Source organism: Echiichthys vipera (genome assembly GCF_963691815.1).
Source record: "Echiichthys vipera genome assembly, chromosome: 4".
In the NCBI taxonomy this organism is placed as follows: domain Eukaryota; kingdom Metazoa; phylum Chordata; class Actinopteri; order Perciformes; family Trachinidae; genus Echiichthys; species Echiichthys vipera.
The window spans coordinates 1,901,346-1,918,699 of NC_139829.1; the positions used below are offsets into that span (position 1 = coordinate 1,901,346).

Consider the following 17,354-nt stretch of genomic DNA (forward strand, 5'->3'; position numbering starts at 1 on the left):
ACCATCTGTCCTCTCTGTCCAAGATTTGGACATTGGTGTCATCAAAGGAGTGGGCTTTCAGTGACATCATCGGCCTTGTGAGAGGTTAAATACCTGGATCTCACACCAGTTAGTTGGACCAGTCCCAGCCTGGTCAGATGCGTACATGAACTGATGAAGCCTCTTGGATGAGAGGTGAAACGTCTTCCTAGACAAACAACAAGTCCAGTTGCTTTTGACTGGAATTGCTTTGAGGATAACGATGACCTGGACGTAGGAACATTCACAGGCGGACTAAAGTTGTACTTGTGAAGTGTTGCTGACACCAGTCTCAGCTTCTGCACCTTGCACATTATAGAAATAATGTATATTCACCTGAATGGATGATTGAGTGTGTGTTCATGTGTGTGTCGCTGTGGTAACCAGTACCGGTTATCTTGGCCTGGGTGGTGTCCTTGGGTCCTGGGGGTAAGAGCAGCTCTCTGTGCTCACCTCCAGACAGAGGTCCGTACTTGATGCGGTAGTTTTCCACTGGAGCTTGGCTGTTCTTCCACTCAAGAGTAATGCTCTCATCCGTCAAGTCTACTGTCTGCAGGTCTCTAGGGGCATCAAGGTCTACAACACAGAAATGGACTTTAGATGGACTGTATTTCATATCTAGCCCCAAACCTTCAGGACAGACATGGGGGAATTTACTCATTAGGCTCTACAGAGAAAGTCAGCTGACACACAGCTCATTTAACATGGCTTTAAAAACAGTAAATGGCTGTGCCTGTTCATCATCCCATCTGGGAAGAAGGATGTAATATGGTTCAGGTAGATCTATTCTTGGCCTCATAGCACATCACATTGTTATTCCACTCTCACCTGTGAGAAAAGACTCATAGACAGGAATGCTGGTCCGTTCCTCCCTCCGAGCCGACAGGGACACCTCGTACTGGGTGTCGGGGGTGAGGCCTCCCAGGTGATACTGGGTGTCAGTGGAGGACAGCTGCACCACCTTACGATCAGCGGGGTTTGAGCTGGGCCCATAGGAGACGCTGACCCCGTCCACCTGAGCCACGGGTTGGAACCAGGTCACCAACGCTGTGGTGTCTGTCACGTCACGCACATCCACTTGGCTTGGGGCATCGATCACTGGAGAGGCAAGGGGTACCAGTGAAATTCCAATGTGCTTCTATTTGGATAGACATATCACCAGGTATTTGCAAAAAGAGGACTGAGGCTTTCCCAATGGACTGTACAGTCAGTACATTGATGGGTTGGGTTGAATAAGCACAGACTGTACATGCTGTTTGAACACTTAAGGGGCCTTCTTATAATCAGATTTTTGTGCTGGGCTCACTGTGAGGTTGGGTGGAGAGATCCAGTAAACAGTTAAATCAGCGTTAGTATTAAAACTGTTAGCTCATAAACTGCCTATTCACAAACCTGCTGTGACAGCTTATAAACTTTTATCATTACCTTTTCTTCTGAGATCTTGATACGACTTTAGTGTAACGTTAAATAGTTCGGGAAACTCAGACACTCAAACAATACATTTTTCCTTACATCTTTCTAGCTGGCTTGATGTCGCCCTCTGGCTTCCTAGGAAACGTCACACTCAAAGCTTCAATCTCTTTGGTTGAGCTTTTTAAAGGTCAGCGGCCTATAAAGCACTTTTACCGCATGTCATGTGTAGGGGCCTTTATCTTGTGAGTATCTGTTTTCCTATTTTAAGCTGCATCATGATCACCATCAGCTGAATATAGCTACTAGATGCATTACATTGTGTGAAAGGGTCACAATAGCATGGCATTACATGGCATTGCAGCCAAACCTACATGTTTTTGTCTCAGTTTTATTTCCTTCCAGCTAGGATTTGTATTTGAGCAGAGGTAGACATTTCTGATCATGGTTATATTACGGTGTTAGGGCCTTGCTCGATCCATTGATGGAATTGAACTCTGACTATAGGCCATGCAGACAGGAAGACATACAGTAGAGGGTTGATGTGGGAAGGAGTATATGCATGAAGTCATTATAGCAATACAGGTGCTGAGAATGTGACAGTCCTCTTGCATTTATAAGGTTATTCAGCCTCTTAACAGACCAAATCCCTACGCCATGAAGGGTGCCTTTTCACTGCCGCTGAAATAAATTTGTCCCACGTAAGCAACTTTAGGAAAGTCAACCTTCTGTGCAGCACTGATTAAGTGAAGAATCTGCATTCAAGCTTAACACAAATTTGTCTTCTGAGGACGCTTGCGAGTGTGTCTTTTGGGTGTCACAAGACCATTCTCCTGGGAGGTTGCCGGCCCTCTGTGCCTGACGACTTGACTGACGGGTACCTCCCACGCATGGTGGGTTGTGTTGAAGGGGGAGGAGAGAAGGAAGAGCGGAGGGAATCACTTCACACAATTAGCCCCTCAGCATGCAAATCCCACAGTACGCGCTTGCAAGCTGGTGTAATGGGAGACATTAAGATAGCCTGAGTGACATGAAGAACTCTGAACCTCATAATCCAAGAAGTGCTGACACGTGGGCAAACATATGTGTCTGCACAAGTGCATGCATAAACAGTGCATAACAAGGTTTGTTCAAAATACATCCATTAGGGATTTTTGGCCAAAAATGTACTAGAAGAATTGAACCCTATTATACCATCTCTGTCAATGTGCAAAATGGAAAAATTATTTTTCACAAACACGCTAATGTTTGCTGTCTTTTGAAGACATAATCGCATTATAACAAGATACATACACATTTCATTTGTTATTATTACATATGAAATCATTCTGTTGTTACACGTTTTACCATCACCACCACCAACACCATCTCAACATCACAAAATCAACATATCACATTAAAACAAGGAACATCGACAAGTTGGTATGTTGCTATAACTAGCCATTCACTGTAGATCCAGTCAATGACGATGGCAGGCCCCTAGGAAGTGTGACAGGCTTTTGTGTCCAAACGGAGGAATTGCAACTACCATCGTGGGACGCCCCCCCCCAAATTATCCCACAGACTTCATGGGGGATCACGGGATATGAAGGGGCTGCTGCCCATGTGAATGCACACAGATTCTGCTCTGCCACCCAGAGTGTGTGAGTGTGTTTGTGTGTGTGTGTGTGTGTGTGTGTGAATTGGAGAGAGAGAGAGAGAGGGGGCATGCAGCAAAGGACCACAGGTCAGAATCCAAGCCCGTGCAAAGATAAAGGTGCACAGATAATTTTCTATGCTGTGTTCTTCTTCACCAATGGATAAAAGTGTCTACTCTACTTCACCGTGTTGTTGTGGCGTCTGTAGGACCACACGTCACATCCCGCTGAGAGCTACATCCTATCAGCAACCGGGCTTCTCTCAGGGGAGAAAAGGGGCCCTGTTCTCCCACAGAGTAAACAAACGGCCGAGCAACTCACATGCAAATTAGGGGCGTTTCAGTGAGGGAAACCCGCCTCATTCTCGGTATTCGACCCTAATGGAAATGTATCTAATGTGTTAGGAGTTGGGGAGAAGGTTTAACAATCAGGAAGAGTGAACAAATAAGAGTAAAGTCTGATGAACACTGAAAAACTCTTTGTGTCACTTCTTAGATTGGTGTAGTGTAAAATATTAACTCTTACCAGAGTTAAATGGACTCTGAAAACTAAACCATAGGTTCAGTGTAACTTTTACACTCTGTAGACTGGAACTATATGTACACTGACTTAGTATTTATGTTTCTAAAGGAAAATAAAGACCCAGAATACCCTGAATCCGATAGACCAATAAGTATCAAAAACACACACGGTAAAATTTTAGCTAAAGTTCTTGCTACGAGGATTGATCACATCACACCAAAATTTGTGGGACATGACCAGACAGGTTATATCCAAAACAGGCAATCATATTCAGACACAAGGAGATTTTTTGGGTATTTTACAGTATGTTAAAATTCAGAAACTTAACGCTTTAGTCTAGAGTGGGATTATTTGTTAAAATCGTTTAAGGGGTTTGCTTTTGAAGATGGGTTTACTGAATGGGTTAAGTTGTTATATTCTGCACCACAAGCTGGCTATAAAATCAACTATGGAAAATCATTAGCTCTACCTCCAGGGAACTTGACTTGTTCTGACTTATCGGGTTACATTCCTTTTCAGTTGTCCCCTAATGGGTTTAGATATTTAGGAAATCATATCTGTTGTAATTTCAATTATATGGTAAATTAATTTAGATCCAGTGGTGAATGAAATTCGAAAAAAATCTTCAAAGATGGAGCCATTTGTTAATATCATTACTTGGCAGAATTGCCATTCTTAAAATGAATGTCTTGCCTAGACTGTTATATCAATTGCAGATGCTTCCCAATTACATTCCAGCGCTTCCAGTTCCAAACCAGTTCCAAAATTTTAAAATAATTTTATAGTTTGATAAGTAAATTTGAATGGAAGGGTAACCACCCAAGGTTCAAATTGGAGAAACTGCAGTTACCAAGGGACAAAGGGAGGTTAGCATTGCCAAATATAATGTATTATCACTGGGCTTCACAAATAAGATACATCACTTAAATAATGATGCTAATTCCATCTTTCTAGATTTGGAAAATATCAGATGTCTGCTCAAATACACCCTTATAATGCAATTTCAGTACAGGGAATAAAATATACTCTTATTGTTAGAAATAACCATAAAAAATGGACACTTTGGGATTGAAAATCAATTCTATGTTTTGGCACTGATATTGAACTGTCTTGTTTAGATATAGGTTTTAAAACATTGAACGATGCAGGTATCTTTCAAGAACAAAATCTGTTCTCAAATTGAACTTTAAAATCTTTCTCTCAACTCAGGACTGAATTCCATCTCCCTCAAAAACATTTTTTCATTATTTACAGTTTAGGAGCGATAACCATTCTATACCAACATAAATGAGGGACTTGAATGTGAATATACTTGAAAAGACACTATTAAAGGCTTTTTCTTTAAAGAAGAAAGTTTTAAGTTATATTTACTCTCAAATGTTTGTCAACATCCCTACTATTAATAGTAAAACTTCCTGGGAGGAGGATTTTGGATCCCATCTGGATGAGGGGATGTGGAAAAAGATCTTGTTGAATGCAAAGAAAATGTTCTAATAAATCCTACGAGACTCAATATAAGATTATCCACAGATTTCATGTTATCCCTGCTATTTGATGTACCGTATTTTCGCTCCGGAGTATAAGTCTCACCAGCCAAAAATGCATAATAAAGAAGGAAAAAAACATATATAAGTCGCACTAGAGTATAACTCGCATTTTTGGGGGAAATTTATTTGATTAAATCCAACACCAAGAATAAACATTTCATCTTGAAAGGTAATATAAAATAAAAATAGAATAGAATCAGAATCAGAATCAGAATCAGAATCAGGTTTATTGCCAGACAATTTTCATTGCAAGGAATTTGACTTGATTTGACAGTGCCTACATAAATATAAACATGAACACAAGCAAACTAAACATATGGCATTGAATTATATACATGAAATATAAGTGACTGTATTTGTGTGACCAGTGTAGGTTGTAATGTGCAAGTTAAAGTGTCCAGTGAAAAAGGGGGGGGGGGGTGTTAATATAACACCTGTGATTTGGGTACGTTAATATAACGTATGAGTTCCAGATGTCGTTAATATAACGAATGACAGTTAAGTGTCTTTAACAGAATTCCAGAGCCTGACGGCAGAGGGGAAGAAACTGTTCTTGTGGCGGGAGGTTTTGGTCCTGATGGACCGCAGCCGCCGGCCAGAGGGGAGAGGTTCAAACAGATAGTGTCCAGGGTTGGAGGGATCAGCAGCTATCCTCCCTGCTCTCCTCAGGGTCCTGGAAGAGTAGAGTTCTGGGAGAGAAGGGAGGTTGCAGCCAATCACCTTTTCTGCAGAACGTATGATACGCTGCAGTCTGCGCCTGTCCTTGGCAGAGGCAGCAGCGTACCAGACGGTGATGGAGGAGGTGAGGATGGACTCGATGATGGCAGTGTAGAAGTGGACCAGCATTGTCCGTGGTAGATTGAACTTCTTCAGCTGCCTCAGGAAGTACGTCCTCTGCTGAGCCTTCTTGATAAGGGAGCTGATGTTTGGCTCCCACCTGATGTCCTGGGAGATGATGGTTCCCAGGAAGAGGAAGGACTCCACACTGTCCACTGGAGAATCACACAGGATGATGGGGGAGGGTGGGTCTGTGCTCTTCCTGAAGTCTATAGTCATCTCCACTGTTTTTGAAGCATTTACCTCCAGGTTGTTCTCCCTGCACCAAGTCACCAGTTGGTCGATCTCCCATCTGTAGGCAGACTCATCCCCACCAGAGATGAGTCCAATGAGGGTGGTGTCATCCGCGAACTTAAGGAGCTTGACGGACTGGTGACTGGAGGTGCAGTTGTTAGTGTACAGGGAGAAGAGCAGGGGAGAAAGAACACAGCCCTGCGGAGAGCCGGTGCTGATCGTCCTGGAGTCCGAGGTGAGGCTACCCAGCCTCACGTGCTGCTTCCTGTCAGTCAGGAAGTCGGTAATCCACCTGCAGGTGGAGTCTGGCACGTTGAGTTGAGAAAGCTTGTCCTGCAGACGAGCCGCGATGATTGTGTTGAATGCAGAGCTGAAGTCCACAAACAGGATCCTGACGTAGGATCAGCTGTGGTGGTAGGAGGTTTACAGTCTCTATTGTGGTGGTGGGGGGAGAAGGGCTGATGGGCTGGAGCTGGTGGGTAGTGTGGTGGGGGGTGGTGTGAGTACTGTCCAGGTGATCTTCAAAGCGACAGTAGAAGTCGTTGAGGTTGTTGGCAAGTCGTTGATCGTTAGCAGCAGGGGGGGCTCTTGGCTTGTAGTTGGTGATCTGCCTGAGCCCCCTCCAGACAGAGGCAGAGTCGTTCGAGGAGAACTGATGTTGTAGCTTCTTGGAGTACAGCTGTTTAGCGTCCCTCACCGCCCTGCTAAACCTGTACTTGGCCTCTTTGTACTCTGCTCTGTTGCCACTTTTGAAAGCCCTTTCCTTGTCCGACCTCAACTGTCGCAGTCTGGGTGTGAACCAGGGCTTGTCATTGTTATAAGTCACCCTGGTGCGTGTTGGTACACAGCAGTCCTCACAGAAGCTGATGTATGACATCACAGCTTCTGTGTACTCATCCAGACTGGTGGAAGCAGTCCCGAAAACATCCCAGTCAGTACAGTCCAGATACGCCTTTAAGTCCTCTGCAGCTTCACTGGTCCACTTTTTTGATGTCCTCACCACAGGTTTAGAGAGTTTTAGTCTTTGTCTGTAGGCAGGAATCAGGTGGACCATGTTGTGGTCAGAGTGTACCAGTGCAGCGTGGGTGACGGCGTGATAAGCGTTACTGACTGTTGCGTAACAGTGATCCAGAGTGTTCCCCTCCCTGGTTGCACATTTAATAAACTGTCTGTATTTGGGCAATTCGTGACTGAGGTTACCTTTGTTAAAATCCCCGAGGACAATAACTAAGGAGTCCGGGTTGGTCCGCTCCACTTCCAGTATCTGGTGCGCGCTGTGCGTCCTGCACGTTGGCCTCCGGTGGAATGTAAACACCGACCAGAATGAAGGAAGCGAACTCACAGGGGGAGTAGAATGGTTTGCAGTTAATAATAATAGTTTCCAGGAGGGGAGAACAGTGCCGTTGTATCACCGTTACGTCGTTGCACCAGCCGCTGTTGATGTAGAAACAAATACCTCCACCCTTTGTTTTGCCAGAGAGCCGCGTGTCACGGTCCGCTCGGTGAAGCTGGAATTCATCCAGCTGTAGCGCAGAGTCCGGGATGTTCTCACACAGCCATGACTCGGTGAAGCACAAAACAGAGGATGAATTAAAGTCCTTGTCTCTCCTCAACAGGAGCTGAAGTTCGTCCATTTTATTGCCCAGTGAGCGCACGTTAGAGAGAAATATTCCAGGTAGCGGCGTGCGTCCTCCCCTCTGGCGAAGGCGCACGAGCGCACCGGCTCGTTTCCCCCTGCGACGGCGTAAAGTTGTAAAGGCGAGGGCACCTTGGACTAAAAAGTTCACCAGAACCGATGTGGGAGCCAGAAATTCGGGAAACAAATCCCGCGGAGTTGTTACCCGAATGTTCATGAGCTGTTCTCTGGTGAAAGACAGCCGTGAATCCAGACAAAAAACACTGTTTACAAACAAAACAAGACAAAACAAAGCGCACCAACAAATCGAGGCAGCCATCCGCGGCGCCATCTTGTATATCACCCAACAGGAACAACAGGCTGAATAAGTGTACGTTATATGACGCATAAACAACGAACTGTGAATCAGAATCAGAATCAGAATCAGAATCAGAATCAGGTTTATTGCTAAGTATGTTGGACATACAGAGAATTTGACTCCGGCTCATGCTTTACTCACAGTTTCCAAACATTTAACAGGACAAACCTAAACATAACAATAACAATAACAATAACAGAACAATAACAGAACAACACAGAACAATAATTTAAGATAAAAAATAGAGGTAATATTAAATGTGCCTGGTATGTTAACGTAACACATTACGGTAAGAGTCATTCAAATAACTATAACATATAGAACACGCTATACGTTTACCAAACAATCTGTCACTCCTAATCACTAAATCCAATGAACTCTTCTTCCTCTGTGTCACTTCTGAACAACTCCGCCAACTCCAAGTAGCAGGTAGCATCTTTTTTTTCACAATGCACTTCTGCCATGACCCGTCCCCGCCGAATTTTGATTGGATGACGTGTGTGTGTGTGACGATTGCTGATATACGCCTAGTCTCTTACGTGACTGAGATAAATAATGGCCCGGGCTATTATTTGATATTTTACGGTAATGTGTTAATAATTTCACACATAAATCCCTCCAGAGTATAAATCGCACCCCCGGCCAAACTATGAAAAAAACTGCGACTTATAATCCGAAAAATACGGTAAATGGGATCCTATGTGCTCATCATTATGTGTAAAATGTAAAAATAATTGTGGCACGTATGGTCATCTAATGTGGTCATGTCCTAAAAATTTTGTGGGTACAGGTACAATCTCAGAGTTGCTTTGTATGCTGCACGCCTCACAATATTACAAAAATGGTGAGACGAATATCCTCCTGATATTACAATGTGGTATGAAAAACCAGTGTCTAACTGCCACTGGAGAGATTATCACATGCATTAAGAGACAGGCTTGAGGTTTTTGTAAGGGAATGGTCCCCATTAGAAATATACTTGAAAGCAGAATGGTCTAGAGTAATATGTATGGGGTTGAAGTGACTGAATAAGCACATACAATATAAAATTTTGCACTTTAGTGTCTGTTTATGTCTTGTGTTATTAAGTGTGTCTTGTATCACTCTGTGGTTCATTGTATCACACATCTATGTATGTTTCTCATTAAAATGAAATAATAATAAAAAAAGAAATATACTCTTTGTGTTAAATTGACACTGTAGATTTTATGAGAGTCCTAATTATCTTAACTAACTTTTGGGCAGTGAGAGAGTATTTCCCAAAACTGTGGCTTTAAATGTGCATTCATCTCAGTAGCGTCTCTCATCAGCATGCCAACCTACACTCCTCCTCTATTACACCACATACTATACCTCTCTGAGCCTAACATGAAAAAGATGGAGACGAAACAATTTTCTTGCGCGTAGTGTAGCCTACAATGGTTTTCTTTCAAGAAGTCTTTCAATTTCCCTTTTCTCACAAAATAGTAATCTTCCAGGTTATTTAATGCATATAACTGGAGAGTGTAGCACAGTGTGTGCTGTCTAGAGAAAGGGATCCAGTCATCAAAATACAGAACAGGCATTATCACTGCACTTTCTGAAGACACTGAAGAAATGTAACAAAGAACATCTTAATGTGCTCTGGCTGTAATTTACCAGCCCTGTTCTTGCTGATGAGTGTATAAGCAAAGGCTACCATAGGCCTCTAATGGCCTCTCAATGCACACATCTGTTTATCCTGGCAAAGTTCAGACCATTTTCACACCATAAGTAAGGAAAGAAGTGGCCTGACCCCCCCAGAATGTCAACAGTCATTGAGCTGTATAGCCTGATGAAGCTATGGAGACATATCTCAGAATTTGCCGATAGGGCTGGAAATCCATGCAGTGAAATGTAATGAGCTTAACACTCAGGGTTGACATGTCGGGCTGTTTCCAATACTCCGTTGAGGGCTGCAAGATGGATAACCAAGAAACCAATAAACCAACGCACTATGAGTATGACAACCTGTTGCATTTTAGTTTGACAGCTCTTAATTATAACTTAGTCCACACTAACCTCTGTTTCTAAAACATCACACCTTCAATCTCAAGCACTGTGTCAAATTGATGAAAAGGTGTTCTCAATACAATGGAACAAGATGTGATCTATATACATATATATATCTTTAAATCATCTTTCAATTGTATGAATATGTTTCTGCCTTTATAAGGCATGCAGGGCAAAGTATACATCAACACTGATACGCTATCAGAGTGATATAGTCAAAGACACGCCATTTATTCACAATGTCTCATTTTCTCTGAAGATTTCCATGACAAACTAATTCAAAGAACAGAACTGAAACCCTACATTTATGTGACAGAAGACTTTGGTAACACTTCTGTGAAGACCACATCTATACTGCGTTATGAGGGCATTCATTGTGAATTATAATGCATGTATAATGGTTCATGACTACACTCATAAACACATAATGCTTCCTGATGCACTATATCAACAGTAAAATAAGTTCAAGTGTCTTCTGGATGCTCTTGACTAGTTATAAACTAGAGGTTGACTGATGTGTGAATTATCTGAGTACCGCCTGTTTGTTTAGTGTTAGTGTCTGTGTTACGCCACTTATTTACGCAATTAGTAGTTTACGTAACTAGTGTTAATCTGCGCACCACCATACCGTTCATTCTACGGTGACCATGTTAGAAGTCATTGACCATGTGAGGTATTAATCTGATGTTAATCTCTTAATATGCATTTAGTAGCTTGGATAGCTGTATGTTAAAGCTGACTTATTGGTTTGTCATGTTGCTATGTGTGTTAAATTTGATAAGCTAATTGAACCAGCATGATATTCTTGAGGCTAATGTATGTTGTGTGTAACTAGCTAGCTGTGGTCCTGTGGTAATATTAGCAACTATTTACTGCTTGCTCAGCGTGTTAATTCCTGCAAGTGTATTTTATTTGGATGTGGAGAAAGTATTTCTATTCTTTTCTATTCTGTTCTATTGGTGGGGCGATTGGGTTTTGGAATTCTACCTATTTTCTAAGTCTCAATAGTTTTAACTATTATAATAGTTCATGCATCATAAGTTATCATTGTATGTGTTAAGAAAGTGTAGTGCATTTATAATAACGGTTCACCAAAACATTTCATTGTTGGTGTGAAGTAAAGCGTAATGTATTTCAGAAACAAAATAACAAGATTGCTTATTAATACCAGCTGTAAATTCAGCCGCTGGATTGAATGTTATCCAGATAATTTATCAAAATAAAAGTTTAAAGGGCAGTGACAGCAAGTCAGAATGGATCCAACAATCAGGTCTGAAAGGTACTTCTGTGGGTTTCATACCCCCAGAATCAACACACAGAAACAGAACCCACACATTCTTGGTCTGTGTAGTCACATTAGATTCCTTAAACCAAGAATCAACATTTGTTATTTGTGACGGCACAAACTGCATTTTGTGAACGGCAGGTTTCCATCCAAATGTGGCACAAATTTTAACAAGAAAATTGTCAAAAGAAAATGCAAATTAATTTGTCATCTACTGCTGTGAAAATGAGGATTTGGTTGGATAATAGGGAGATAAACAAAACAAGAAGAAACCAACAAGAAGAGTTCCAGTCAAAACCATGTGGAAAACATGATGGAACCAGAGCGACCGGACAACAAACAATACACTGTTTGTTGTCCGGTCTGATAAAACACATACAGAGGGAGAGTGTCTTCATTCTCTGCTCAGGACACCATTACGCTGCTATATCTTTAAAGAGAAAATAGTTGTTTCATGTACATTAGGATTTATTCACTTAATCAGTTTTCATTTGTCTTAAGGTTTTTATCTGATTTTTTTATACCTGTATGGCACAATAAGGCAATAAAAAAAGATATCTCAGTTGGCAGGGTTATTGTATGTTGTGTTTTTCACATTGCAAACTGAGTATTTGTACATCCTACTGGAATGAAAGCATTCCAGTGAGTCTAAAACAAAAGCATGATAAGCCATTTAGACGTGTGAATGTGTACACTCACTTGTGACGATGTTCTGGGAGGCAGGCGGTCCACGCTTGTTGTTCTTCACCACCTCCAGCTTGACCTCGTACTCCTGGCCAGGTCCCAGGCCCGACTGCTCAAAGGTGGTCTCTGGATGGCCGAGGGAGTTAAGAATCTCACCATCTTCCTCTTTCTGCCAGGACCGAAAAACACCAGTCATCAAACACTACAAAGACTAGTCCTGGCATAATGTTTAGAGTGGGAGGAAAAAAACTGCCAATTCATACATAATGGCGCTCTGGGTGGCGTTTGGACTTAAGAGTTGACAGGAGACTCAGTTTAATAGAGGGTGGCTTTTAGGAGATCCCAGTAGCACTGCCTAGGAAAGCATTCTGCTTTCTATGCGCACTCAAAGTGTTAAGCAGAGTAACATTGCTCTGTGCTGTATGGTCATAGGAGCTGTCAGGACATACAGTTTTAACTGCTGTGTTATTGCATGCTGGCTGGGTTAAAGCATTTTCCACAGGATCCCCACCATGATCCTCATGTATGCACATTAGGCAATTACTATAAGAAGTAGGTGGTCTGCAGTGGGTTGTATATTGTTTCTACCAGAGGAAAATGTGCATAATGATAGAGGCTGGGGTAGGCTCTAGAGTTCAACCACCTCCTGGAATACGGAAACTCCATTGACATATTGGGTAGCAGGACTCACTGTGTTTCTAAAGATGAGGTTCCAGCCATCGAAGGGAATGTCAAGCGGGTCCCACTGCACCTCCACTGATGTATCCCGAACTGACTTGAACTTAAGTCCCTCAGGCTCAGGCAGATCTAGAAAACATAGAATAAAACTCTGACTACATTTAATTTACATTTATACACTGCATTCTTTAAACATCAGGTTAAATTAAAAAAAAGGGAGATTAACATACGTGTGGCCACCCTAGCACTGACAGGAACACTCCTTTTGTTGTTCAGCACAGCATAGACGCTGATCAGGTACTCCACGCCAGGCTCAAGCTCCTGAATAGTGGTCATCTTCTGGTCACCAGGCACCCGCATGTCCATCTCCAGACCTCCAAGGGCCGTTGGCACATAAGTGATGAGGTACTCTGTCACACGCATCTCATTCACCCAGGACAGGTCCACTGTCTCTGGAGTGACCACCACCACTGTCAGGTCCTTGGCTGGTGAGACTTCAGAGAGACGCTTAAAATCAGTGATCCGTAGGTCATGGGAGGTTTCTCTAAATACTATGTGGTTAATAAATATGCCAAGGCGTAGATACATTTATCGATAGATCAAAATTAGAGAAACATTTATCTGAAATACTGATTTGATCAAATATCCCCCAAACCCGACACTTTAACGGACTATTTTTTAGACACTTTGGGTTCAGTCTTTTCCCAGTCCAATGCTGAACATAATGTTTACCATCAGACCCAAATAAATTGAACTTTAGCAATGTGTTGTCAGTGTTGCAGGCTCACTACGAACAACACTCGACTCTGTCGCGCCGTTAAAAAAGAAGATAATGAAACAGAGGAAGTAAGCGCAGTGGTATAACTCACAAACCCGTGAATTTAAACAAGTATCGCGGAAATTGGAAAGTAAATGGCGCTCTACTAAATTGGAGGAATCTCGCTTAGTTTGGCATGAAAGTCTATAAACATATAGGAAGGCCCTCCGTAATGCCAGAGCAGCCTATTACTCATCTTTAATAGAGGAGAATAAGAACAATCCTAGATTTCTTTTCAGCACTGTAGCCAGCCTGACAGAGTGCCACCGCTCTATTGAGCCATGTATTCCTATAACCCTCAGTAGTAACGACTTCATGACCTTCTTTAATGACAAAATTATAACTATTAAAGACAAAATCAACTGGCTTGGCACCAATTTCTCGTCAAACCCAGGAACCCAGGAACCAACTGTACCTGATATGTTCTTGGACTGCTTTTCTACAGTTGACCTTAACAAATTAACATCTACTATTTCAGCATCAACCTCTTCTTAAAAAGCACATTCTTGATCCAGAGGTTCTAGCCAACTATAGACCTATCTAACCTTCCTTTTCTCTCTAAGATCCTTGAGAAATTAGTCGCCAATCAGCTGTGTGACTTTTTACATAATAATGAGTTATTTGAGGACTTCCAGTCAGGATTTAGAGCGAATCATAGCACTGAGACAGCACTGGTAAAAATGACTAACGACCTTCTAATAGCTTCAGACAAAGGACTTGTCTCTGTACTTGTTTTACTAGATCTTAGTGCTGCCTTCGACACTATTGACCATCAAATCATGCTAGAGTGACTGGAGCATCTAATTGGCATTAAAGGAACCGCACTGAGCTGGTTTAAGTCATATTTATCAGATAGATCTCAGTTTGTACATATAAATGACAAATCCTCCATGCACAATAAGTCTGTTAAGAATCTCCAGTTGATCCAAAATGCTGCAGTTCGTGTACTATCCAAAACAAATTGAAGAGAACATATTTCTCCTGTATTAGCTTCTTTGCACTGGCTACCTGTAAAATCTAGAATAGAATTTAAAATCCTTCTCCTTACCTACAAAGCTCTTATTGGTCAGGCTCCGTCGTATCTTAAAGAGCTCATAGTACCGTATTACCCGACTAGATCGCTGCGCTCTGAGAATGCAGGGCTACTTGTCGTTCCTAGAGTCTCCAAAAGTAGAATGGGAGGCAGAGCCTTCAGCTACCAAGCTCCTCTCCTGTGGAACCAACTCCCAAGTGTTACTCGGAATACAGACACTGTCCCCATATTTAAGAGTAAACTTAAAACTTTCCTTTTTAATAAAGCTTACAGATAGGACTTAGCAATGTTGTTATTTTAAAGCTGATTTTGTTCTGCTTAATTATGCTGCTATAGGCCTAGTCTGCCGGGGGATAATACTTTACCAGATACTCTGAGCTTCTCTCCTCTCTGTCTGTATCATTCATGTCTCATCAATGCATGTTACTAATTCAATTTCTTCCTCTGAGTTGTTTGTGCTTTGTCGTCTTGCAGGTCTCTGCTGATCGTGGTGGTGCCTGCTGCCGTGGTCCTGCATGATGCTTCCTGCTACTATTATAATCTATAACCTTAGCAGTGCTTGTTTCTTCTACTCTGCTGTATTAACTGCCATAACATATAAGTCATATTCACATTACTATAGATATTCTTGTAGTTACTGGAAGTGTGTCTGTCTCTGTCTTTGTCTCTCTCTGTCCATCTGTCCGTCTTTTCTCTCTTTCTCTCTCCTTTTCTTCCTCCCCAACTGGTCAAGACAGATGGCTGTCCTCCACAGAGCTGAATCTGTCTGACGTTCCTGCCTGTAATAGGGAAGGATTTCGTTGCCATCGTACTCTACGGGGGAATTGTTGGGTCTATGTAAATCATAAATAAGTCATAGAGTGTGGTCTTTACCTAGTTTGTAAAGTGTCCTGAGATAACTTTTGTTATGATTTGGCACTATAAATAAAATTGAATTGAAATTGAATGTCATGGTTTGGGGGATGTTTTCTACAGCAGGAGTTGGGCCTCTTGTACAGCTACATGGCAGGGCGAATGCAAATGTGTATGTGAACCTCCTTCATGCAAGTCAATGCCCCTGTCACACTGCAATCCAGGTAAAGCAATCCCTTGAAGCTAACAATATTGAAGCAATGAAATGGCCAGCCCAGAGTCCAGATCTAAAGCCCATAGAGAATCTCTGGAAAATCCTTGCCAATAAAGTAATGTCTAAGAAACCCACTACAGTTACTGAACTGTGGGAGAGACTGAAGAAGAGTGGACCAAGATCAAACCAGAGTAGTGTGAGAAACTAGTGATGTCCTGTGGGCGCAGATGTGCTGAAGTCATTCAAAGCTGTGGCCTCTACACTTCCTGTTCATTTTTGAATCCGAAAACATTGTTGAAATCTTCCCTTCTGACACAATGGTTACTGTTCTCTAATTTGATCACTGTGCCTTGGTTATTTAAAAAAATGGATATTCTATCAACTTATGAACAAAAAAAATAACAGTGTTTCAGAATAAAGTAGCATTATTTGTTCTCTCCCTCTCTCTATCTCTCTCTCTCTCTCTCTCTCTCTCTCTCTCTCTCTCTCTCTCTATGTAACTTTGTGTGACTGTGATGTTGGACAACAAGATTAGCTGGAAGCTGTCTATAAAAGCATCATGAGGACACCTCACCTTCATTTCGAAAGAGCAACAGCCAAACTCTTTGAAATCCAGCAGTGTGTATGAGGTTTTACTTAAAAGCTTCACTAATCAAAATCTCAATATGAGCAATGGCTGAAACGACTCTTTAATGTGAAAGGAATCACCCATAGTTACAAATCAACAGAGAATCGTGAAGTCCCTCTCAGCTCTGCAGAATCATTGTAGCTTCTTTTAGCTAATTGTTTTGTATTTAACAGTGTTTCGGTTAACTCTCACAGATATCACAAACTCTGTTTTCAACCTCAGCCAACTGGTGTTTTCTTCAGAAAGAGCTGAATAAAGCCACTGAACACTACAATACCTGCCAGCTGCTAACAGCTAAACACATCCCCTCCACCCCTGAGTTTGAGTTGCGAGGGGGAGTGTAGGCTGTACACCCTGGGTACGAATGCAATAACTGTTTTTATCTTAACATGTTTTGTGTAGATTTCCCTGGGTATATTGAAGACATGTCTCTGAGCTTTGTGGTATGACACATGCTCAATGTCATTGAGCAGTGATGTTGGAGGGTTACAAGAGATAGCTCTTAAATAAAGATATTAATGTCTTTATTTTACAAAAAATATTCTGCGGATGCCTCAGTAAAACAAATCAATCATCCCTATGTTCTATGATTGTGCCAGCCGCACCAAAAACAGTGTTCCTGCTTCAGCTGGACAATAAATTTGATTTTATTCCAAAAAGGATGATATTTCCCTCAGGAAATGGTGGATCATGTTATCAGCATGAAACTGTCCAATTGTGGCAGGTTAGGTTGCCAAACTCCATATTCCAACAGCAGATTATAATTCTGAATTCAGACACGATCAAGACCATTTCAGGGCAACCAGTGACTGTGTTAACTGGAGACTTCAAGCCAAACGTGTCTGTGATTGCTTGTAGCAACTTATTTTAATAGTTGTTAATAATAATGCAGCTTTAAAGGGCACTGTTTGTAGACTGTCAAAATGTATCTGA

General features: G+C 41.9%; 1 protein-coding gene across 3 annotated transcripts in view; it reads right to left on the reverse strand.

The window, feature by feature from the left end:
- The window catches only part of tncb (tenascin Cb), an 82,706-nt gene that overhangs the window by 45,531 nt on the left and 19,821 nt on the right, over positions 1-17,354 (reverse strand). For all 3 annotated transcript variants that reach the window (XM_083912451.1, XM_083912450.1, XM_083912449.1), the window contains exons 4-8: positions 13,108-13,371; positions 12,891-13,006; positions 12,215-12,368; positions 847-1,116; positions 409-594 (exon numbers count right to left, since the gene is read on the reverse strand). In XM_083912451.1, the coding sequence (XP_083768577.1) occupies positions 409-594; positions 847-1,116; positions 12,215-12,368; positions 12,891-13,006; positions 13,108-13,371 (990 nt within the window). The remainder of the gene's footprint in view (positions 1-408; positions 595-846; positions 1,117-12,214; positions 12,369-12,890; positions 13,007-13,107; positions 13,372-17,354) is intronic.